Genomic DNA, 24,392 nt, shown 5'->3' with positions numbered 1-24,392 from the left:
AAATCCTCCTGAAATGTAAAGACATTGAGAAGAAACTTGAACTTTTGGAGTTGTTTCCTAACCTGATACAGGAAAAAAAAAATATATGAAAGTACATGGCAAGGGAAATGACCTTTGTATTTCTTGTATAATTTCAAACAAATGTGCAGCCCTAATTTGCAGGGCTGGTACACCTACTCCTACTATGTATAGTAAATCTAAGAAAAGTTTGATTAATTGCATAAACACAACATATATGTATTTGAAGTTTGAACAAAACCTGAAAAATGCTGTCAAATAAAAATATGCAATATAGGAAAGGGGACTTGATATACTACCTTTCTGTGGTATTTTGCAACTACATTCAAAGCGTTTTACAGGTACTTATTTTGTACCTGGGCCAATGGAGGGTTAAGTGACTTGCCCACTGTCACAAGGAGCTGCAGTGGGAATCGAACCCAGTTCCCCAGGATCAAAGTCCGCTGCACTAACCACTAGGCTACTCCTCCACTTCTATGCTGTTATGCACTTAATAATCATTTTATAATAAGCAAAAATGACTATAAAAGCTGATATTTAAGACTTCTATAGGAAGCTCATAGCCAGGTAACAAAAAAAAAAAAGAGTTTTAATATGTGTAGTGCTGGTGGGGGTCGGCTCTGCACTACCCAGGTTTAATAAATTAAATATAAAACTTTTTTTTTTTTTACCTGGGCATTCCAAAACTCACTTCCACCCAGAAATCCGCCAACATTAAATATAAATGTTGGTGGGTTTCTGAATGGGGCTGAGTTCTGTAGTACCCAGGACGTGTTTAAAAAAAAAAAAAAAGGTTTTATATGTAATGCTGGTGTGCAACAGGATGGGAAGAGGCGGAGGGAGTGGGGGGGGGGAGCGATTGGGAAGGGCAGGGGAGATGCCAGCCCATGGGGAACAGGGAGAGGGCAGGGTTGCCACTAGGCCACTGGGAGATAGATAGATATGTGGGAGAGGGGATAGCAAAGCTTTTGGGCATTCGTAACTTTCTGTTCAGCAAAATTAACTGATGATAACCAGTATCTTAACTCTCCCGCTGTATCCTCCTAACCCACCTCCCTACAGAACAGCGCAAAACCTGTTTTCCCAAGTTTTGTATTGATAAAGAAAAACTATAGGCCATTTCGGACACCTTAATGTCATCTTATTCTAGAAAAAAAAAAACCGAACGTAACCGACACTAGCTGTTAAAAGTCGTTCACCTATGTCATCTATACCGTCAGTCAAACCGCCGCTAAAATCTCCCACCCATACGTACAGCTTTCAAGTGAGCACCTACTGTATTGTTCGCCCCACCCCTCTGGATTGGGCGGGGACGGGGAGTGAATGATATTACCCGGCAGCCTGTGCGGCGCAGGCTGCCTGTGCCAGGTCGTCTTCACGGGCCCGAAGATGGCGTTCACGTTTGCGGCCTTTTGTTATATGCTGGCGTTGCTTTTAACGGCGGCGCTCATCTTTTTCGCTATTTGGCATGTGAGTGTTTCTTCTCTCTCTCTCTTTCTTTCATTTGGCGGCGGTTTCCCGGTGTGGCCACAAGAAGGGAGGGAAAGGACTGTATAGTTGGGTGCCGCGTTGGCTCTGAGGTGGGAGACTGACGGTCCGGGCCAGGCGCGTCTTCCAGGGTTACGAGCTGGAAAGTGAATCCGCCCTTGTTATGGTGCATTCCCTAGAGAGTGTCCAGCCCTGTGGAAGGATGAGAAGGCCAGGCTGTTTGTCTGCAGTCCGTGCCCTCTTCAGCCCACGTTTGCTCCTTGGGTATGGTGAGCCGATGTTATGACAAGCTGATCGGCTGCTGCTGCTGCTTCTAAAAGCCATTCAACAGTCAGTTCCGAGCACAAGCCTTTGTAGAGAATGTTTATAGTAACATAGATGATGGCAGGAGACCTTATCTATGAACACCGCTTTCTTTTCAGAACATTCATAGTAACATAGTAAATGACGGCAGATAAAGGACCTGTACGGTCCATGCAGTCTGCCCAACAAGATAAACTCATTTTACATGGTATAACAGAACAAGTATTCTGCTTTTAATTGCTCTTTATATCGCGTCAAAAGGCATTACGGAATGATGGGTTTTAATTGTGCCCGCATCTCTTCCACCATTACTTGTGCTACTACATTTGGAGACGATGTCTGAGAGAGGCTTTTTCCAGTAAATGAGAAGTCAAACATACGGCATCGCCTCGTTTCAAACTCTAGTGGGAAGGACGTTAAAACTAATTGCATTGCTTTCGGTGCATTATCACAGGAGGGAATTTGATGATTTAGTGTTTGTACTCGAGTAGATAATGTAAAGTGTCCCTTGTACTAAAATAAAAATCTTTAGTCCTAGGGGATTTTTCCAGTGTTATTTTTGTAAGCATAATTTCTCTATCATAAAGCACAGCTCTTCTGAGTTCCAGGTCTAACCCCTTTTACCTTCCTCCCACGAGCTCGTTCTTCAACCCTCCTTCAGATTATGTAAGTTTTGTGCATTTCATCCTGCCTCCCTTTTTGACTCTACCTTTCTTTAGGCTTGAGGTACCATTGTTTGTCTCCTTCTTTTCCCTCAGGCACACCCACCCCAGCTTCCTCTGCTTCTCCCTAGTTGCTCCACTGCAGCCCTTAGCATCAGCGCCATCCCCCAACAGCACCATCCTCTTAAACACTCTTGGCATCAGTACCATTCCACTACAAACTTCCTTTTCCCTAGATGTCTTTCTGCTAGCAAAAGGAATCAGTTAAGCAGTGCTCCTTACTTGATGCTAAAAGCACTGCTTGCTGCTTTGCTGGCTTCCTTCTGAAGCCAGAACTACAGTCAAGAAAGAGCTGCTTGATAATACCTCCTATTGGGCTTATGTTCCTGCATCCTCCTCCCAATTGTGTAGGTGGTGTGGCTGAAGCCCTATAGCCAACTCTGCAGCCGCCTAGATCTGCACAGACTTTTGTGTGGCATAAATTCCCTGTTGTGCAGAATTTCCCTAGGAATAAATCTTGTTAACGGAGGAGGCCGAGAAACAGAACAAAAGGATAGAGCTAGAATTGATGTCTTTAAATAGCGACTTGTCTGACAAAAAAAAAAATGCCTTCAACTATTTTTCTGAATTGACTGACTAGCTGAGATTACTTTCCACTGGCTAATGTTTTTCAAGGCAGCAGAGATGTCATCTGTTGAAAGGCTTACAGCATGCAATACAAGTTGTCAGTATCTTGCTTCCCTTTTGATTGAGAAGGGTAAGCCTATAAACACAAATTTCTCAGAGGCTTGCTGCTGTTCAGTTCCAAAAGTGCTGTAAATAGATGAGATTTTCACTAAGGGCCCGATGCGTAAAGCTTACCGTGCTGTTAATGTTTGCTTTAGACTGGTTCTAGCTAGTCTAAAGCAAACATTTAGTGAGCAATGCACAAAGGGGATTTCTGTGGCTCTAACGTGCCATTAGCAGTCACTGAAAATCACATGCAAATGAGCTTAGTATTTTACTGAGCACTCTGGGCGATGCAGAGAGCGCCTAACTACTGAGCTAATTATAGGGGTGCTCTGGAGCTGTTGGAAGAGGAAGGAAACACAAGTAGGCAGCTGCAAAGGCTGCCTGCTTGTGCTCCCTCCCCCCTGGCAATTCCCTGGTAGCCCAGTGGACTGTACCATAGCAACTGACCCTGGTGGTCAAGCAACCTTCCCTCCCTGGTACCTTAATGTTGGGCAGGAGTAACAGAGCTCCTGGCTTCGCACCACCACTTTCAAAATGGCAGGGCCCAGCCCCTGCCCAGTGCATTCTGGGATGCATTGGGCAGGGATAAACACTAAATAAGGAGAGAATGCCTTATATGGTTTTTTTAGCTCTGCCCAATGCATCCCAGAATGCACCGGGCAGGGGTTGGTAGCTACATTTTAAAAGTGGTGAAACTATAAAATACACTGGAACAGCCAACGATTGTGTGCGCTTTTTGGAGGAAGACCTTAGAAGTACTACTGCTACTTATCACTTCTTTACCGCTACAAGGCATACGCAGCACTGTACACCATACATGAAAAAGACAGTCCCTGCTCAAAGAGCTCACAATCTAAATAGGACAGGTAAACAGACAGAACAACTAAGAGGTAAGGGAATTAAAGAGGTGGGGATAAAAGGGTACAGGGCAAGTGAGTAGTGGTTAGGAGTCAAAAGCAGCGTTAAAGAGGTGGGCTTTTAGTCTGGATTTGAAAACGGCTAAAGACGGGGCTAGTTGTACAGGCTCGGGAAGTCTATTCCAGGTGTGAGGTGCAGCAAGGTAAAAGGAACGGAGTCTGGAATTAGCAGTAGAGGAGAAGGGGACAGAAGAGAGATTTATCCACAGAATGGAGTACCCGAGGGCGGGCATAGGGAGAGACAAGAGTGGAGAGGTACTGGGGAGCGGTAGAGTGAATGCACTATAGGTCAGTAAAAGGAGTTTGAATTGAATGCGGAAACGGATAGGGAACCAGTGAAGTGACTTGAGGAGAGGGCTAACGTGAGCATAGCGACTGGCAGAAAATGAGTCGCGCAGCAGAGTTTTGGACTGATTGACGAGGAAAGAGATGGCTAAGTGGAAGGCCGGTGAGAAGCAGGTTGCAATAATCTAGGCGAGAGGAAGATTGTGGATAAGGGTTCTGGTAGAGTGCTCAGAGAGGAAGGGATGGATTTTGCTGATGTTATAGAGAAAGAAATGACAGGTTTTGGCAATCTGCTGAATGTGAGCAGAGAAGGAGAGAGAGGAGTCGAAGATGACCCCAAGGTTACAAGTTGATGAGACAGGGAGAATGAGAGTGCCATCCACAGAAATAGAGAAAGGGAGGAGAGGTGGGTTTAGGGGGAAAGATGAGAAGCTCGGTTTTGGCCATGTTAAGTTTCAGATGATGTTGAGACATCCAGGCAGCGATATCACTTAGGCAGGCTGATACATTGGTCTGGATGCTGGTTGAGATTTCGGGGGTAGAGAGGTAGATCTGGGAGTCATCAGCTTAGAGATGGTATTGAAAGCCATGGGATGATATCAGAGAGCCAAGGGAAGAAGTGTAGATGGAGAACAGAACCCTTAGGTACACCGATTGGTAGTGGGATAGAAGTAGAAGAGGATCCACCAGAGTGTACACTAAAGGTGCGAAGCGAGAGGTAGAAGGAGAACCAGGAAAGAACAGAGCCCTGGAATCCAAGTGAAGACAACGTATCAAGGAGTAAGCCATGATCAACAGTGTCAAAAGCGGCGGACAGATCGAGAAGGATGAGGATAGAATAGAGACCTTTGGGTTTGGCCAGTAACAGGTCGTTGGAAACTTTTGTAAGTACAGTTTCAGTTGAATGAAGAGGGCGAAAGCCAGATTGGAGTGCGTCAAGAACAGCTTGAGATGAAAGAAAGTCAAGACAGCGGCGGTGAGGAAGGGGAGGAGGGAGATGGGTCGATAGAAGGACAGGTAGGGTCAAGTGAAGGCTTCTTAAGGAGTGGTGTGACCACGGCATGTTTGAAGGCATCAGGAAGTAATGACACGGGGATGGAGACAAACTTTGTCACCGTGTCACTTTCTACTTTGAAGCCGGTTAATGAACTGGACTGTTGTTTGTTTGACTGATGCAGACGGCAGTGTTTTTATTTTTTGGAAAAACAAGCAAACATGCTAGCCACAGCTAGTAAAATTTGCATGGGGGATCCTGTACATCCTGCTACCAGCATATCTTCTAAGAAGACATCTTCTATCGCAGGGGAGACTGGAAGACAACAGGGTGGATTAGGATTCCTTGGGGTAGTAGAAGTCGGCTATTGTTGGGGTTGGAAGGGTAGAGGGTGGTGGTGGGAGGGTTATTATAGCTGCTGGTTGTTGTTTTCTATTTGTAATTTATACACAACAGTTGCACAGCATATTTCTTTTTATACTTTAACAAAAGATTTAAATATAAAATCATAAATGTTTCAGGCTTCTGCAGATGAGAGCACAGCCCACAGGGATGGGACGAAGACAGAACCCATGGAGACAGGACGGGGGACAAATTTTGTCCCCGTGTCGTTCTCAGAAGCTTCTCAGCACTACAACAGTGCAAAAAGAGCTCAATGCTTGTCATTGATCTAATAAAAACCTCCAAACCTTCTTTCAATAGCTTTTTTTTTTTTTTCAACTTTTTTGAGTTTTGTTTTATAAAGTCTTTTCCTTTAAAATGCTTTTGTTAAAGCAACCACTTATACATGCCAGATGGAGTCCAGCCATCTTGCTTCCATGATTTGTTAGGGGTTCAGATTGTGGACTGAAATTGTAAATTCTAAAATACAGTATGTGCTGAATTAAATGTATACTAAAGCTCAGACAGTGATCAAATCAAACACTCCGTGCACGGCTGCTTTTTAGCTGTCGCACATGTGAACAAAACAGTCCTTATGGACTCCAACTTTGTTGAAACCAATTGGATGTGGATGTTTTGTCGTGCTGAACTTCATGAATAAAACATTGTCAAATTACTCAGAAAAACACATTCCCTTCAATGTTCACATTTAATCTTTAGATTCTATACTTTAAATTTATAAATCTACCTTTGTTCAGGCTGTACCAAACATCTTCCTCCATTTCCTTCGCTTACAGATACTGGTATATGTTCTAAAGTAAAAGCACCTTAATGAATCAAACTGGTGTCCAAAGATTCATGCAATGGAACACCAATAAAACTGCTATAATCTCTTCCTCCAGACTCTGCAATTTGCTGAGCCAATGATCAGGTTTTTTTTCTCCCACATATATCTGGATAACAAGGACACGTGGCACACGTGTGAATTGTATACGGGGGGGGGGGGCACTTTTACTCAAGTTTAGTGTGTGCTAACAGATATTAGTATTTATACCTACGGACCATGTGGCTCTAGTTTCCTGTAGTGCCCGCAGAGCTTTAGTAAAAGAGCCCCATGGTGAACGGCCTCAAATGATAAACTCGAGTCTGCTAGGTTAATAAATTCCTTTTATATGTCCTCTCAATTCTCTGTAAAGTAGTAATATTGCTAATTTTTTAATCTATAACCAACAGTACTGAGGGTAGTAATCCCTGGTAAATGCTTGGTTGTTTCAGTGTGTGTAGCGTTTTTCTTGTGTTTACAATCTGTTGTACTATACATCCAAATTATTTTATTTGGTTTCTTGATTTATAATATCCAAATTTAATAAAGTGGCTATGGCATCTACTTTTTGTAAATATCTTAGTGACTGAGCATGATTAGGCTTCCTAGCCTGGTTTCTGGACTGTGATTTAATTCATGATTGGTCCTTCTAGCTTGCTCATGGTCCAGCCAATTTTTTGTTTACCTTCCTCTTGATCTCACAGGAAATCTTTCCTTAATCTTGGCCATTCACAGAAGGTACGGGGTCTACATCCATGCTTCTAGCTGGTTGTTAGCTGGTTCAGATGTACTTATTGGTATTGGGAAGGCGTGACCTAGTGGTTAGAGGAATGGTTTGGAAAGAAGGGTTCAAAGTACTACTACTTAACAATTTTGTGTCCCCAGGAAAGCCACTTTATGCTCTTTTTGCCTCTGGTACTTTGTATGCTTTTGGGGGCAAGAAGTTTCTGTACCTGAATGTTTGCTTCCATTGTACAGAGCTGCATTTGTCGAGTCTTAAAGCACTATTCATAAAACTAAGACTTAGTTTTAATCTTAGCCAAAAACAGTTTGAGGAGTACTTAAGGGATAATGGAGGCTAATGTATGTAAACACAATATGCCAATGAGCTTTTGATCCATCTTGTACCTAACTTAATGCTCAGAATGTGTTAAGACACCAGAGGTTAGTTTGTCAATGTGAGCGCATAAACTTTTTTTCTTGGCCCACAAAAAAGGCAAACTACTCAGATAAATGTTTCGTAGATAACCTTCCAGAGTATCCTGTTATGTTTATGCAACCTTGATATATGTTCTAAGGATTAAAAAATTTCAGAATTGCAAAAAACTGTTGTCAAGTTTGTAAATAACTTGTTTTAATGTTGTCCTTCATTGGCTTTCATCTACTAGTGACATACTTTGAAGCACTTTTTGGTGATTTTTGAATCACGCTTTGTTGTAAGAAAAGTTTATCAGTTAAATCTTTAATGTAATGATTGCTTGCACAGAGCGGGTTTTGGGTGAATAGTAGAAATGCTAATTTGCATTTCTGTAATACAACACCATTTTCTTCAATAATTATGCAAAATACCATGGGTCTGATGCTCAGACCCTAACACCGGCATTAGAGGCAATTAGCGCTGGACTAGTGCACATGCTAACGTGCGTAGAATGTTCAGAGGGCTATAGTGTGGGAAATGACGTGTGCGCCAAAGATGGCTGCAAATTTTATTTAAATGTACTTCAACGGATGTTAATGAGGTCATTTGATATTCCCCTCCAGTGCTCAGAACAACACAGAAACAAATGCTGCCCTTTAACGTTGGAAACTTACCGCCAGCTCAAGGGTGGCATTGAAGGTTTTGGAGAGGATTTCCTCAGAATTTCTCACCTTACCTACTGGTTTTTCATGCAGCCTATAAATGCTGATAGAAACAAATGTATGCGAGTCCAAGCAAAACCAAAGTGCAAGCACACGTCGGCGACATTGCACTTAAATATAAGCCTTTCTTCTGTTTAAAGGCTTAGAGCAATGGTTCTGATATGTGCTAGCACTTCAGGTCTTGCCTGGGCATGCACACAACAGCTGCATTTATTATGAAACTGTTGTGCATATGCATGCGCCAGGCGTGTTCCTCCCCATTGCTTTCGGTTTCATAGCGCACATTTAAATTGAATACTATTTCTTTTGAACATTGGAGAGCTAAGTTTCTGCACTGATCTTGCACTATGGGGTCTGTGCTGTTGTCTTTAGCGCCGGACCTTTGAGCATTGGGGCCCATGTTTGCCATCATTAAAATGCTCCTTAAAAGAATTTAGTATTTAAAGTACTTTGCTAAGCACCGATTTCTTATGGGGCTTTGTATCCTAAGACGAAACACCCCAAGACTACTATTAGTGTATATACTTGATGCAAGAGTTGAATAGAAGAACTGGATTCTTCCACTGTGCTGCTGAGTTTTGAAGATTGAGGCTTATGATCACTGTGCTTCTGAGGTACTGATTAAATTGGTTCCATAAGATCAGGCTTGTCCAACCTTTTTCTATAGGGGGCCACATTTTACATTTTGTAACACTCGGAGGGCTTAAAACAGTCTTACTTTGCTTCATGTTTAATCAAATAGTGGCAAAATATGATGGTGCATCGTCCCCTCCCCAACCTTAACCCAGTCTCACTCGCTCATGTACTCCCCTCCCACTAGCCGTCACCCAGTCTCACTCTCGCTTATGTAAACCCCTACTATCACCACTAGCCTTCACCCAATTTCTTTTCCCTCACCTGGCTTCAGTTGCAGAAGAAACAGTGGGATTCCTGCTTCCCCATCATGACTTGACTCTCTGCAAGCTTGAAACATGGAGTGCCAGAAGTTCCGTTTGGTGAGATTTGAAACCGTGAGAGAAACTCAAACCCTGCACTGTGCAGCTCATGCTTACAGACTACTGAGTCATGACGGGGAAGTAGAAATCCTGCTGTAAGCACCACAAGAATTTGCTGAGCTTCCGAGGGCCAGAAAAAAGCACTTGGTGGGCCCGGTTCTTAAGACAACACACAAACCCTAATTTCAGAGTCATCTCCTCACCTTAGATGCTATGTGACTTTGAAAAGGCCAGTTTATATTGGTTTAGTTTCCTTTATTATAAGTTAGTGAATGTTATTTTACCGCTTTGGATCAGGTGTATTAAAGGAATCTTTCCAAGCTTATATCTGTAGGAAAACACCCCAAATTCTATATATTGTGCCTTTAATTTCTGCTTGGAAATCAACGCGTATTCTATAATTGCATAATTTAATCAGTAAACTAGCTAATCAATGCTGTCAATTGGATGTTAAGCAATTAGCATTAATTGGCATTACGATGTGCACAACTCGCTAAGCATATTCTATAACGTGGTGTGCATAAATTCAAGGTCACATAGTTGAAAAGAGGGCATGGTTATGGACATGGACTAGGTGTTTCTAAAATCTGTGCACATTATTATAGAATACACTTGTTCTGCGCCTAATGTAGGCGTCGGGATGTAGGCCAAGTAAAACATGGCCTAAATGGATGCAACAAAATTTGGTTGCATGGAGATGTGCTCGGCATTATTATATATAACGTGTGACAATTTAAGCCTATTCTATCAATAGAAATCAAACAAAATAAAACATGGAAAAGAAAATAAGATGATACCTTTTTTATTGGACATAACTTAATACATTTCTTGATTAGCTTTCGAAGGTTGCCCTTCTTCATCAGATCGGAAATAAGCCTATTCTATAAAATGTAGTTTTTTACCACGCAGATTTTTCAAGCGCCATAAATAAAATCTACCCCTTAGTACATCTTGCCTCTTGTTTGATAGGTTTATGTTGTCCAGGAACCAGAAATGTGGTACTCAGAGATAACTGGAAGGTTTTTTTTCACATATGTTAGCAATAAACTTATTGTGCTCATTTACTCTCATACTGTGCTTGTGATTGAATATTCATCACTGTTTTCAGGTTGAAAGTAGTTTCATTGATAATGTTTTTATTCTAGATCATAGCTTTTGATGAGCTGAAGACGGATTACAAGAATCCTATTGATCAGTGTAATACCCTCAACCCTGTAAGTAGCAGCATAAGAATGTTAAGTTTTACTAGCACTTTTTTTTTCTGCTGTTCTGTATATATAACTTTAAATAGCAAAATGAAGGTTCTTATTGTCTAGTAAAGTTTCAGTACTTAATTTGTACTAATTCCACATAGGGTTAGGGAAAAAAATCTCCCACTTGCTGGCTCTCTACTTTGACTTGAATAGTCTGTGATTAAGATGTGTGTGATCTTTGTCAGTTCACTAACATTCTTTTAATCTGCTTTTTATATTATCGGAACAAAGACAATTGAAAAAGTCAAAAAGATTAAGAGAGTCAAAATTGCACTAAAGGTGTGTACTGTTTTTCAGTTTAAATGCTGCTTTTTATGTTAGGAACATCTGTTTTACAGTTTTTGTTCAGTGTGCCTGTTCATCTGCCCTTTTCAGATTTGTAATTAGCCCATGAGTTTTCATATTTATGTAACTAATTTTGCTTGCTTGAGTGCAGTGGGAAAGCTGTTATATGCCGAGAAGTCTTACTCAGGCTGATTCTGTGACCTAGTGATACCACTTAATACTGCATACAAGAGAGCTTAGTTCTCGGCTCAGTCTCTTGGTTCTTTGGCTGGCCATGCATTGGAGGGAGGAATTGTTCTCTCCCACAGTTACTCACCTGCCGAACGCAGAAATGGCTCCTCTTCTCTGTTGCTGCCAGACCCTGCAGTGGCTCCTATTTTTTTTTTTTTTTTAGTGCTGTCTGGTTGCAGGGGCCAGGAATGCCCCAAATGTTTTCTTGTGGGGAGTAAATATTAAGCCCAGGAATGAAGGATTCTTGGTGGTGACTTTCTATCTTGGCAGATGGTGGTATTCTTCCTATTCTGTACAAGAAAGACTGAAGAAGTGATATTAGGGCTTCATAAATAGGTGATGGTATCACATGAAAAAATAAATTTAATAACTGTGCTTAAGAAAATGCATGAAAATGTAAAACTCGGTTATGCATCTGACAGTTTTCCCTTTTTTAATTCTTGTTTATTCATTATCAGTGGTGAATGCCCATTGTGCAACAAGTAGTAGAGCTGTACAGAATAGCATATTGCTTTTTGGCCTAATATGAATAATGAAAAATATAATTCAGCCGAATATGAATACTGTATATGAATAATGGCCATTGAGCTTTAACGTAACAAAAGAAGCAAAGTGAAATCATTAATTGTGTTTATTTCAGTAGGATTTAGTACAGTAGAGCCCCGGATTATTCGTATTTGAATTTAAATTACTATTTAGCCAAATAGTGCCCCGAATACATTATTCCTATTTGGAGCCAAATTGAATACAAATATTCGATACAGCCCTAATAGGTAGGCCTCTACTCTGCAAAATTCCTGAGCTGCATAAACGACGAATTATCAGGAGAGGATTGGCCTATGGTATTTTTGTTTTATTGTGCTTTAGAATGATTCAGTTTGAGTTGGGTGATTACTCCTGCATACAGTTTTTGCACACCTCTGAATTTCTCAGAATGGAGGCTGCACTGTACCATCATACATTTCAAGGAGAGCCTTTAATGTGCACATTTCCACCAATTGGTTTGATCAGTTTAGCATCCATATGTTTGCATGATTTTATTTCATAGTGTGATATTGCAACTTTCTGAAAACTGCATTTTAAATATAAAATTTCTTTGGATTTAATTTTTTGTTAATGTAAGTAGGAGTGCTGAAGTTTGTAATGATAGCAGTGCCTGATTGTTGGAGGTGTCTGTTTCCATTCTAAATCTTGTTGGGTTTAAAAATTGATGTAAGTAAAATCACATTGGGCTGAAAATGGCTTCTGCAAGTTTAGGGTAGGAAATTCAGAAAACCCTGCATGCTTCTGTGAATGTTTCATCATGCTTCTTAATATTCTGACTTTGAAGTGTTTAGATTCCTATGGCTTTTTGAGCCCACATGACCTTGTCTTATATATACCAAAATGTGTTTTGTTCCTAAATGCTGCTGAAATAAAGCTCATTTAAAGCTACAGTGCATTTTGAGACATGTCCAAGAAAGCGGTTAAACTAATTTTTCTTCAGTGCAGAAAATTATTTTTGAATTATTTCCTTCTAATTTATTTTTATTTTTATCTTTATGTAGGTTAGTCCCATAATATGTTGGTCTACACTATTTTTTCTATTTATGGTGGTAATAGGCAGCTCTTTAAGAGATGCAAACAGGTCTGTATAAGTGAATTAGCCAGGCTGTTTGTCAAAATACTTGGAAGTATATGAGAGAACATCCACTGTGACTATCCTGAAAACTAGATCTTTTTGACTTGGAGGACTAGAGTTGCTTGTCCCTCATCCTGAGACTAGAATTACAAAACTGGTTTTTGAAAGAAGTACTGCAAACTGGTTTAGGAAAGATTGCAGTCTTTTAAAGCAGTGATTCCAAAATCTTCCCAAGAACCTGAACAAGTATTGTTTTGGATACCCCAATGAATATTCATATATATATATATATATATATATATATATATGTATGTATATGTATGTATATGTAAACATATATTTGCTTTTTAAGCTAGACCTGTTGGGACTAGATTTTGCAACCACAATTTTCTGTCAAAAGTGTGGATGTATGATGATTATTCCCAGTGCTTTTTTGTAGGAAAAAAGGTACCGGTACTTATTATGGGCGGGGGTCACCATATATGGCTCTGCCCCTATGGTAGCCGTACCCCTTATACCAGCCGTGGCGCATATTGGCAGTATCATTGAAAATACTATACCAGTCAGTATAGGAGAAAAAATACTTGTGATTTTTTTTTCATTATATATAATTTCTATGAGCCGTTACAGCTCTAGTATACCCAGTGCAAAATAAGACAGCAGATATAAATTCTCAAATTGGACATCTTCCAAACACTAAAATGAAAATAAAATGATTTTTTTGTACCTTTGTTGTCTGGTGACTTTGTTTTTCTGATCACGTTGGTCCCAGTCTCTGATTCTGCTGCTCCCTATCTGTTCCCTTAACTCCGTTTCCAGGGCTTCCTTTCCATTTATTTCTTTACTTTCCTCCTTTCTTCTTCATTTCTTGCCCTACATCCATAGGTAAAAGGTGGGTCCTCTGCAGACTTGACTGGAGGAGGTATAGAGTGGATCCAGCTTTTGCCTATTTTATTCATCCATGTGCAGTTTTTCTCCTCTTTTCCCTTTCCCTCATCTTGTCATATGCATCTCGTTCCTCTTTCCATCCACGTCCAGCATTTCTCCTCTCCCCTCCATTCATGTTGCATGTCAACTCTCTCCCCTCCCCTCCCCTCCATCCATGCTGCATGTCAAATCTCTCCCCTCCCCTCCATCCATGTTGCATGTCGAGTTCCAGTACCCCAGCCTCACCTTCTCTCCCTTACCACCCCGACAGCCCTGCTTTCTGTTCCTGCCACCCGCAACGTGTTTAAATCTTTTATTTATTTATTTTACCTGAAGTCGCAGCGCCAGCATTGGTGAAAGGACCAGGCTCGCCTCCTCCAGCCTTCCCCTTCGTTCCCTCTGTGTCCTGCCCTCGCAGAAACAGGAAACTACGTCAGAGGGAGGCGGGACACACAGGGAATGAAGGGAAGGCTGGAGATGATGAGCCTGGTCCTTTCACTAACGCCGGTGCTGCGACTTCAGGTAAAAAAAAAAAAGATTTAAACGCGTCACGGATGGCAGGAACAGAAAGCAGGGCAGGTGAGCTGGCCCTAGGAAAAAAGTTGTACCGGCACAAAAAAAAGCACTGATTATTCCTGTAAATGTCCTAAATACCAGACTTGTTTTGCAGGAAAGACTATAGCTGTTTACCTGGGCTCAGATTTCCACTTTCTGTGGTGGAACTTTATGGCTACAAACTGGGAAAATTTGTTCTGCACATTAGTGACTATATTTTAGATAGAATCTTCAGATCTTGAACATTTTGTTTTCTGCAAAATTTGAAAAAAAATACTATGTCTCAAATTTGAATTAGTGGAAGGCACTTATGCTTTAAGATGCTTTTTTGTGCTGCTCTAGCTGGGAAAGCATCATTTTCAAAATGAAAATTTGCATGATAAGATTTCAAATAAGCTGGCTTTTTTAATATTAAAAAACATTTTAGATTAGAAATAGCTGAGAGTCCTTTCAAAATATTGAAATCTTACTAAACTTGTGCAATAGATACATTTCCACAGTGCTTTTGCTGTAGCCTGCATGTTTTATGCAAACTCTTGTGGCTATGATAGAATACTTGTTTCAGTGAAGAGTAGAGATTGGCTGTTTGTTACTATATTACATCGATTATACTTGGAGTACCTCTACAAATAACTTAAGCCCTTTTTAGAGGTCTTATAGCTATGTGTACCCAGTACTCGATGTAGTACATCTTAATAAAAACCTTTCTGTTTTGTAGCAGTAGGAGCAACTTTTTTGCTGTTTTTAATTCCAGATAATTAAACTTCACATGTCTCCTTGATAAGGAGACCACTGTATGTACAAACGTCATGGCAATTTTTAAAATGAAAAATAGCTATGACTGCCACCGGCTCTGTAGATAAATGGTGGCAATATTTAGCTATATCACAAAAAACGTTCTTCCTTTAAAATATTTAATTTCTTTTATTACAATACATATATCACATAAAACCACTTATGCTGTGTAAGTTCCGGAACTTGCCCAGTCACACCCTTCACTTCACCACCCATTCACATAAACCTTGTGTGGGCACATTTCTATATATCCATAATCTGTGTAAATTCCTGGAATTTACATACTGTTTCCAGACTTTAAGCACCTTCTAACTCTTCACACCTTCTCTCTTTTGTTCCTCGATGCTAGACCGCATTTCGAACACTCTGTGAGCGTCTAGTCATTTAAGTTGCTGAGACGCTCACAGAGGGTCCTGTGCTGGACTCATGATTCCTAAGGGAAATGTTCCTCCTGAAAAAGGAGTGTTCGAAATGCGGTCTCGCATCGAGGAACAAAAGAGAGAAGGTGTGAAGAGTTAGAAGGTGCTTAAAGTCTGGAAACAGTATGTAAATTCCAGGAAGCCCTTGACACACTGCACTGATTCACTCTGCTGAACTAACACTACTCCAAGAAGAGTGCTGGAGAGACTTTGTTGTGAACACTGTGCTCCTGCTTGATGTGATTTAGAAGATTTTTATGATTTAAAAGGACTATAATTTGAACCTTTAAGGACGATATCTAAGACACAAGTGGAAGATTTGAAATTGAGGAAACAACAATTGGGGAGCATGTACACAGATTATGGATATATAGAAATGTGCCCACACAAGGTTTATGTGAATGGGTGGTGAAGTGAAGGGTGTGACTGGGCAAGTTCCGGAACTTACACAGCATAAGTGGTTTTATTTTTTTTTTTTATAACTTATTTTATTGAAAGTTTTGTTATTTTTACATTCCACTGGAAACATCATTGCACATATTGTCTCCTCAGGGTTAACAAACAACCTCATTGTAACACTTATTTTAACATTCAAATACTATAGATAACCCTTATCACATCTATTCCCTAATTCCCATCTCCCTTCCCTCCCTCCCCTGAAATTCCCCTCAGCTTGGTAACCAGATTCTCTCTCTTTTCTCTTCGTATGGGCTCCATACTTTTTGGAACATCCCCAGTGAGCCCTTTTTCATTGCAGTCAATTTTGTCATTTGATATATATATTCTACTTTATACCCCACTCTCCGCAGGAGGGGGGCCTCCAGTGATCTCCAAGCTCTTGGCCGCAGCAAATATTATAATTGCTAGTTTATGTTCCTGTACCTTTGTTTTTTTTGGGCGGGCATGTAGCAGGCAATATTCTATTTGTCGCGTATATCCCCCTGTGCCCAAGTCATTAACTACTTTAATTATCTGCTCCCAGTATGTACAGATCTTGGGGCACTCCCACCAGATGTGTAGGAAAGTTCCCTGGCCTCCACAATTACGCCAGCAGTTCTTAGACATCTTCGGGTATATCTTATGTAGGCGTACTGGTGTATAGTACCACCAGAATAATATCTTATATCCATTTTCAATCACCTGTTGAGTAATTGACGTGTGCAATAAGAATCTAAAACTGTCCGCCCACCATTTTATGGAGAAGTTTTTTTTCATAGCTTTCTCCCATCTGTCTGCATAGAATGTTAACGGGGAGGACAAGAGTAAAAGAGCTTTGTAAAGTCTAGTTATACATCCCTTCCCTCCCCCCTCTCTTAACGCCCGTTCTAAACCCGTCTCAGTTAGTTCTAATTCATCTCTAGCTTTCCTCTGAATGTAGTTCCTTACACAGTGATAATATACAAGATCCCTGTCAGACAGATCATATTCTTCTTTTACTATCTCAAAATCTTTTACCGTATTCTCCTCCCATAATTGCCCCAGCTTATATAGACCTTTTCTGGCCCACAGCTGGTAAGCTTTTTCTTCCTTCCCCAGAGGGAAGCCAGGAGCTTCACTTATAGCCATTTGCAGAAAGTATTGTCGTTCAGGAAACACTTTATTTCTGATTTGAAGCCATGTAGTAAGTAGGTGGGCCATTCCCACTGGCAGACTGCGACTTGCTGCCAGTATCTGTTGCTTTGGTCCCCACAATATATTACCTAAAAACTTCGTGCCCATCCATGCTCTTTCCCAGTGGAGCCATTTTTTATTGTTACCGGGCTGCCATTCGGCCAAGATTTTCAACTGGGCTGCCTGATAATATAGGTAGAAATCAGGGACTCCATCCCCCCTGACGTTGATGGATGGTGCATTGCCCTCCTACGTACCCGCGGAGGTTTCCTTTTCCAAATATATGCAAATATTTTCCTATTTAATCGCTGAAAGAAGGTGTGTGGTATAGGTATCGGGAGGGCCGTAAACATATACAGTAGCTTGGGCAGTATGATCATTTTTATTGCATTGATTCTACCCGACCATGATATTGTTATAGCTTCCCATCTATCTAGTTCCAAAAATAGTTCTTTAACCTTAGAGGGATAGTTTGTTTGATAAAGCTGGTCAATGTTCCCTGTTATCTGGATACCCAAATACTTGATAGAATTTTGTGCCCATATAAATGGGTATCTTTGCTGTATCTCTTGAATTTCTCTCTGGCCTACTGATAGATTTAATATCTCAGATTTTGCCATATTGATCTTAAATCCTGACATTCTCCCATATTGTGCAATTACTGGCATCAATTTCTGCAATGAGCGGACCGGGTCAGTGATAGTCAATAGAATATCATCCGCGAAAAGCATTATCTTATGTTCACGTGTACCCCTAACCACTCCTCTAATGCCTGTGTGCTCTCTGATAATTCTGGCCAAAGGCTCTATTGTTAAAGCGAACAATAAAGGGGAGAGGGCGCATCCCTGTCTCGTGCCTCTGTAGAGTTGCACCGGATTGGATAACCCATCATTAATTTTTAGTAGAGCTAAGGGTTTATCATATATAAGGCTTATCCAGTTATCAAATCTCTCTCCCATATTCATCTTCAATAACAGGGACTGCAGGAAGGCCCAATCTACACGGTCAAAGGCCTTCTCTGCATCTATCGACAGCAAAAGCGCCGGTCTCCCTTCTTTCTCAATTTGTTGGATCACATGTATTAGGGTTCGTATATTGTCACTGCCTTGGCGTCCCTCAATGAACCCTACTTGGTCACAGTGAATTAGGCGAGGCATCAGCCCCCTCATTCTATTGGCCAAAATTTTGGTGAAAATTTTATAGTCATTGTTTAGTAAGGATATAGGCCTATATGATTCACACTGTTGCGGATCCTTCCCTGGCTTCAAGATCAACACTACCTCCGCCACTCTCCCAAGAGTATGGCAATGAGCATTCCTCGTCAAAGGATCTAATCGCTTTTAATAGCAGGGGGGCCAGCCACTTCCTAAACATCTTGTAAAATCTTATTGGGAAGCCATCTGGGCCTGGTGCCTTATGTGCAGGCATCCCATCTATCGCTTCCTCCACTTCTTTTATTGATATTGACGCTGAAATGCCCTCTCGATCCTGCACTGAGATTTCCTGCATATCTAGATCCTTTATATATATTCTTCCTGCTCTTCCCTACTTGCTGTTTGTTCTTTTCCATATAGTTGGCCATAGTATTCCCAGAAGGCTTTTTGTATATCCCCTGAGGAGGATTGTATCTCCCCTCTTGCAGATTTTATAGCAGCTATGGAATTACGCTGCGCTCGTTTTTGTAGTTTACGAGCTAATAGTCTGCTTGCCTTATTCCCAAATTCAAAGTGCTCTTGTTGAGCTGCCTGTAACTGGATTGCTATATCAGCTAGCTGTTGTTCATTTAGTTTCCTACGTATTTGTTGTATCTCCCCTTCCCACTTGCTGTCCGTAGGATCTGCTTTATGCTTTTTTTCCAACTTATCTAACTGCTGACGTAGGGTGGCCTCTGTTTTCTTCTTCTCCTTATCTATATGGGACTGCAAGGCAATGATACGGCCCCGTACTACTGCTTTCATACCTTCCCATACATTCACAGAACGAGCTTCTCCATTATCATTTAACATAATATATTCCTCAATATATTTTCCTATTGCTTGTGCATGTTGGGGATCTAGTAAGATGGCTTCATTCATACGCCAATTCTTATGGCCTCTCTGCTGTTTCAACAGACTGAGCTCCACTCTAACCGAGCAATGGTCTGTCCACGAGCAGGGCTCAATCTCCACTTATTTTACCTCTGAAGGTTTTCTCGCCTAACCAGTAATCTATTCGTGAGTATGTTTTATATTTGGGCGAGAAGTATGTATAGTCCCTTTCGTTCCCATGGATCTCTCTCCAGATGTCTATAAGATCCTCTCGGGCCATCCATTCATCCACCCACCGCTACCCTATCTCTTTGGGCATAACCTGCAGTCTTCCCTGAATTATCTACCTTTGGATTTAGAGTAATATTGAAGTCGCCTCCAATCAATAGAAGGCCCTTGGCTTTTTTCTGAATCATCTCCTCTAATTCCATTATAAATTCTCTTTGATTTTCATTTGGAGCATAGACATTTATCAAAGTATATTGCACATTAAGCAGTGTAGCCACAATAATCAAATATCTCCCTCCCGGATCCCTTGTTATTTCTTGCACATTCCATGGGCACGCACTGGAAAACGCTATTAGGACACCTTTATTTTTGGTCTCTGCAATATTAGATGCGTAGTATATTGCAGGGTATTTCTTATGTTTGACCAATTTTTCATGTCCCCGCTTCAAGTGCGTCTCCTGGAGAAGTATAACGTCCGCTTTCAGACGCACCATTTCTCTGAACATCTGATTGCGTTTATGTGGAGAATTAAATCCTCTCACATTCAGCGTTACACAATTAAGAGCCATATTGATTGTTTATATTGTTCACATAGCCTCCATTCTCTCTGCCTTCTCAATAGCCCTCTTATTTCGATTGTATTATATCTGGTTACCATTCCCATCTTTTTCCCCTGCATATTTTCCTCCCCCCCCAATCCCTTTCAAACATTTTAAGCACCTCTCTCCTTTTAATTAGGTAGGTGCTACCCGGGAAGGAAGTGACTTCTCCACACCCTATTGTCCTTATTTTCAATCTTCAACCCTGACTTTAGGTATAACTTGTCTGGAATGTTTTTACGTTTGGGGAGCGTGCCAGGTGCCCTTGACCTGGATTGGCCACTGTCGGTGACAGGATGCTGGGCTAGATGGACCTTTGGTCTTTCCCAGTATGGCACTACTTATGTACTTATGACTTATATCTATATACATACTAGGTTGAGACTTAGCACTATAAATCACTTCTCACATTATTCTATATTACTCAGCCTCTTATACCCATCGGTCATTTTATCTGTCACTTCAGCAAACTTAGTTGGCTTTAATTTCCATCATCTGGCCCAGTTTGATTCAGACCTGAGGCTTTCAGGTCAAACGGTTTGCTGATTGTTGTCTCTGTAGCCTGTTACGACCAGCTCGCTGCCATTTTGGCTGGGTGGCTTTTCCTCCCGGAAATCCTCTGCCCTCTCTTGTGTTCGTGGTCATCTCAGCTAGCCCTTCTGGAAAAATGAGCTGTGCCTCCGCCAACGATCGAATCTGTTGTAATTTTCCTTCCTTATAAAATATTAGCGCAAAGGGATGTCTCCATCTATAGCGCAGGCCCAACTCTCGTAGTTTAGCTGTAACCGGTTTCAAATCAGCTCTCTGTTTCAGAGTTGCAGCTGCCAGATCTTGATATATCTCTATACGATGAGCATCCCATTTGAAATCTGCAGTTTTGCGGGCTGCTTGTAATATTTTCTCTTTCATCTTATATTCACTGAAGCACCCGATTATATCTTTGGATATATTTTGTCTTGACGGGCCCATTGCTCTATGTGCCCTTTCCAGTTTAATGTCCTCCGGATTTATTTCAGTTCCATCTGTCGATAATAGGGCGCTGACCATTTTTTGTATCATTAACTCTGCATCTTGGTAGGCGGGAGTCTCCGGCAGGTCCCGAAAACGTAAATTGCATCGCCTACCTCGATTTTCCAAATCCTCCATCTTATCGTTAATTTGCTGTTGGCCCAGTCTGAGATCGGAGATCTGTAGATCTACTGCTGTCAAAGCCTCCATTTGATCTTCCATACGCCTTTCGACTTCTTCCACTCTTTGTCCCAATTCCTTAATTTCTCCTCTCAAACTGGCTCCCAGGGTCGTAAGTTCCTCACGAACCACTTTTAGGTCAGATCTTATTTCTTGCAGCCAGTCTCGTAGCTCAGGCAGGATTTCTCCCAGTCTGTCCGTTTGCTCTTGGGAGGAGAATAATTCCATCGCCGTGTCTTGTGTGCACGAGGTCTGCGCGGTGCGATCCGCCATCTTTTTTTTTCTGCCCCGCATTGGCTTCAAATGCGAACTGGGTAAGATTCACCGCTCCTCCGTTCGCCTGCATCTCTAATATATCGTCCCCCGATTGGGTTATTGCTTTTTCCTTTAATAAGCTATATATCAGCCTCGCTGGGAAAGAGACAAAGTGCTTTTCTTTCGCGGGTGTACTGGAGCCCTTCGTTTAGGCAGCCATTCGGTCCGCTGACGTCACTTCCCCTCCCCATAAGTGGTTTTATGTGATACAGTGGGGGAAATAAGTATTTGATCCCTTGCTGATTTTGTAAGTTTGCCCACTGACAAAGACATGAGCAGCCCATAATTGAAGGGTAGGTTATTGGTAACAGTGAGAGATAGCACATCACAAATTAAATCCGGAAAATCACATTGTGGAAAGTATATGAATTTATTTGCATTCTGCAGAGGGAAATAAGTATTTAATCCCTCTGGCAAACAAGACCTAATACTTGGTGGCAAAACCCTTGTTGGCAAGCACAGTGGTCAGACGTCTTCTGTAGTTGATGATGAGGTTTGCACACATGTCAGGAGGAATTTTGGTCCACTCCTCTTTGCAGATCATCTCTAAATCATTAAGAGTTCTGGGCTGTCGCTTGGCAACTCGCAGCTTCAGCTCCCTCCATAAGTTTTCAATGGGATTAAGGTCTGGTGACTGGCTAGGCCACTCCATGACCCTAATGTGCTTCTTCCTGAGCCACTCCTTTGTTGCCTTGGCTGTATGTTTTGGGTCATTGTCGTGCTGGAAGACCCAGCCACGACCCATTTTTAAGGCCCTGGCGGAGGGAAGGAGGTTGTCACTCAGAATTGTACGGTACATGGCCCCATCCATTCTCCCATTGATGCGGTGAAGTAGTCCTGTGCCCTTAGCAGAGAAACACCCCCAAAACATAACATTTCCACCTCCATGCTTGACAGTGGGGACGGTGTTCTTTGGGTCATAGGCAGCATTTCTCTTCCTCCAAACATGGCGAGTTGAGTTCATGCCAAAGAGCTCAATTTTTGTCTCATCTGACCACAGCACCTTCTCCCAATCACTCTCGGCATCATCCAGGTGTTCACTGGCAAACTTCAGACGGGCCGTCACATGTGCCTTCCGGAGCAGGGGGACTTTGCGGGCACTGCAGGATTGCAATCCGTTATGTCGTAATGTGTTACCAATGGTTTTCGTGGTGACAGTGGTCCCAGCTGCCTTGAGATCATTGACAAGTTCCCCCCTTGTAGTTGTAGGCTGATTTCTAACCTTCCTCATGATCAAGGATACCCCACGAGGTGAGATTTTGCGTGGAGCCCCAGATCTTTGTCGATTGACAGTCATTTTGTACTTCTTTCATTTTCTTACTATGGCACCAACAGTTGTCTCCTTCTCGCCCAGCGTCTTACTGATGGTTTTGTAGCCCATTCCAGCCTTGTGCAGGTGTATGATCTTGTCCCTGACATCCTTAGACAGCTCCTTGCTCTTGGCCATTTTGTAGAGGTTAGAGTCTGACTGATTCACTGAGTCTGTGGACAGGTGTCTTTCATACAGGTGACCATTGCCGACAGCTGTCTGTCATGCAGGTAACGAGTTGATTTGGAGCATCTACCTGGTCTGTAGGGGCCAGATCTCTTACTGGTTGGTGGGGGATCAAATACTTATTTCCCTCTGCAGAATGCAAATTCATATACTTTCCACAATGTGATTTTACGGATTTAATTTGTGATGTGCTATCTCTCACTGTTACCAATAACCTACCCTTCAATTATGGGCTGCTCATGTCTTTGTCAGTGGGCAAACTTACAAAATCAGCAAGGGATCAAATACTTATTTCCCCCACTGTATATGTATTGTAATAAAAGAAATTAAATATTTTAAAGGAAGAACGTTTTTTGTGATATAGTTTTGGGATCTGTTCTTCTAGTTTAAATATTTATCCCCAGTAATATATATACTGGGCAATATTTAGCTGCCATCCATATAACTGTCATTTTGCTGTCTTAGTCAACATCCGTATAGCCATATGAATTAGCTCGAGTATTGCTGATTATCCATAATTAATTGCAACCCAAGAAATGAATATGAAGAAGATATTAAATTTTGATATTTATGTGAAAGGTTGAATTGTATACATCCACTGATGATAAATCTTCAGTGAGTACATCAAAGCTGAAAATGTTTTTGTTCTACTGTGGTAAAATTTAATCTTTCACATAAATACCAAAATTTATCAAATTTAAAGGAGGAAAAAGCCTCATTAAGCTTCCATAAGGCTGCTGAAACAGTATCAAAGGAACTTATCGGCATAAAACCTCCTTCAGTTTAACCCACACAGTGAAAAAATGTGAAAAGCACCTAGCTGACTGTGCTGTATCATTGCCTCCTCACTTGCCCATGACCAACGATGGCCAGCATTTCACTATGCTGCTTCAGGGTCCATGGCTGCCGGTGAAAGATATGGGTAAAAAAGTGGGATGTAGGCCGAAACACAACAGTTGTGTCGAGTCTTTTCTTCAATAAAGAAGTTTTTATGATATTGTCTCCAGGATTTGTATTTCCGTGGTCAAACATCCCACTTTTTTACCCATATCTGTGTTTTCCCGTGGGGCGTTCAGGTTCTCCGCTTGATTGCGGATTTTTTTGAACATTGCCGGTGAAAGATAAACAGTTGGACTGTTTTAAAATGTGTTAAGCGGTTAACATGTGTATTAGCCATACATTGATACTGCATGAACACAGTAACTTATTGTGGTAGCATAAATCATGTTAATTTACGCATTAACTGCATGCTGTGCTAGGAGGCAGGAACTATGTTTGAGAGTGGGTGTGGACTGCACACTACAGTTAGTGCACAATGCTCATCATGCTGTCACTTAAGTGCATCCACACTAATTATGAATTTTTTAAAATTGAATTTTCAAAAT

The 24,392-nt window shown here is 41.4% G+C and overlaps 1 protein-coding gene across 1 annotated transcript in view; it reads left to right on the top strand.

Annotated features, from left to right (window-relative positions):
• The first annotated feature begins 1,363 nt into the window (after positions 1–1,363).
• CNIH1 (cornichon family AMPA receptor auxiliary protein 1) overlaps positions 1,364–24,392 on the top strand; it is a 50,250-nt gene continuing 27,221 nt past the window's right edge. Inside the window, exons 1-2 of the mRNA XM_030214898.1 lie at positions 1,364–1,488; positions 10,604–10,672. Coding sequence (XP_030070758.1) covers positions 1,408–1,488; positions 10,604–10,672 — 150 coding nt within the window. The 5' untranslated portion in view covers positions 1,364–1,407. The remainder of the gene's footprint in view (positions 1,489–10,603; positions 10,673–24,392) is intronic.

Source organism: Microcaecilia unicolor, chromosome 9 (genome assembly GCF_901765095.1).
Source record: "Microcaecilia unicolor chromosome 9, aMicUni1.1, whole genome shotgun sequence".
Classification (NCBI taxonomy): domain Eukaryota; kingdom Metazoa; phylum Chordata; class Amphibia; order Gymnophiona; family Siphonopidae; genus Microcaecilia; species Microcaecilia unicolor.
This window is presented reverse-complemented; position numbering and strand designations above follow the sequence as displayed.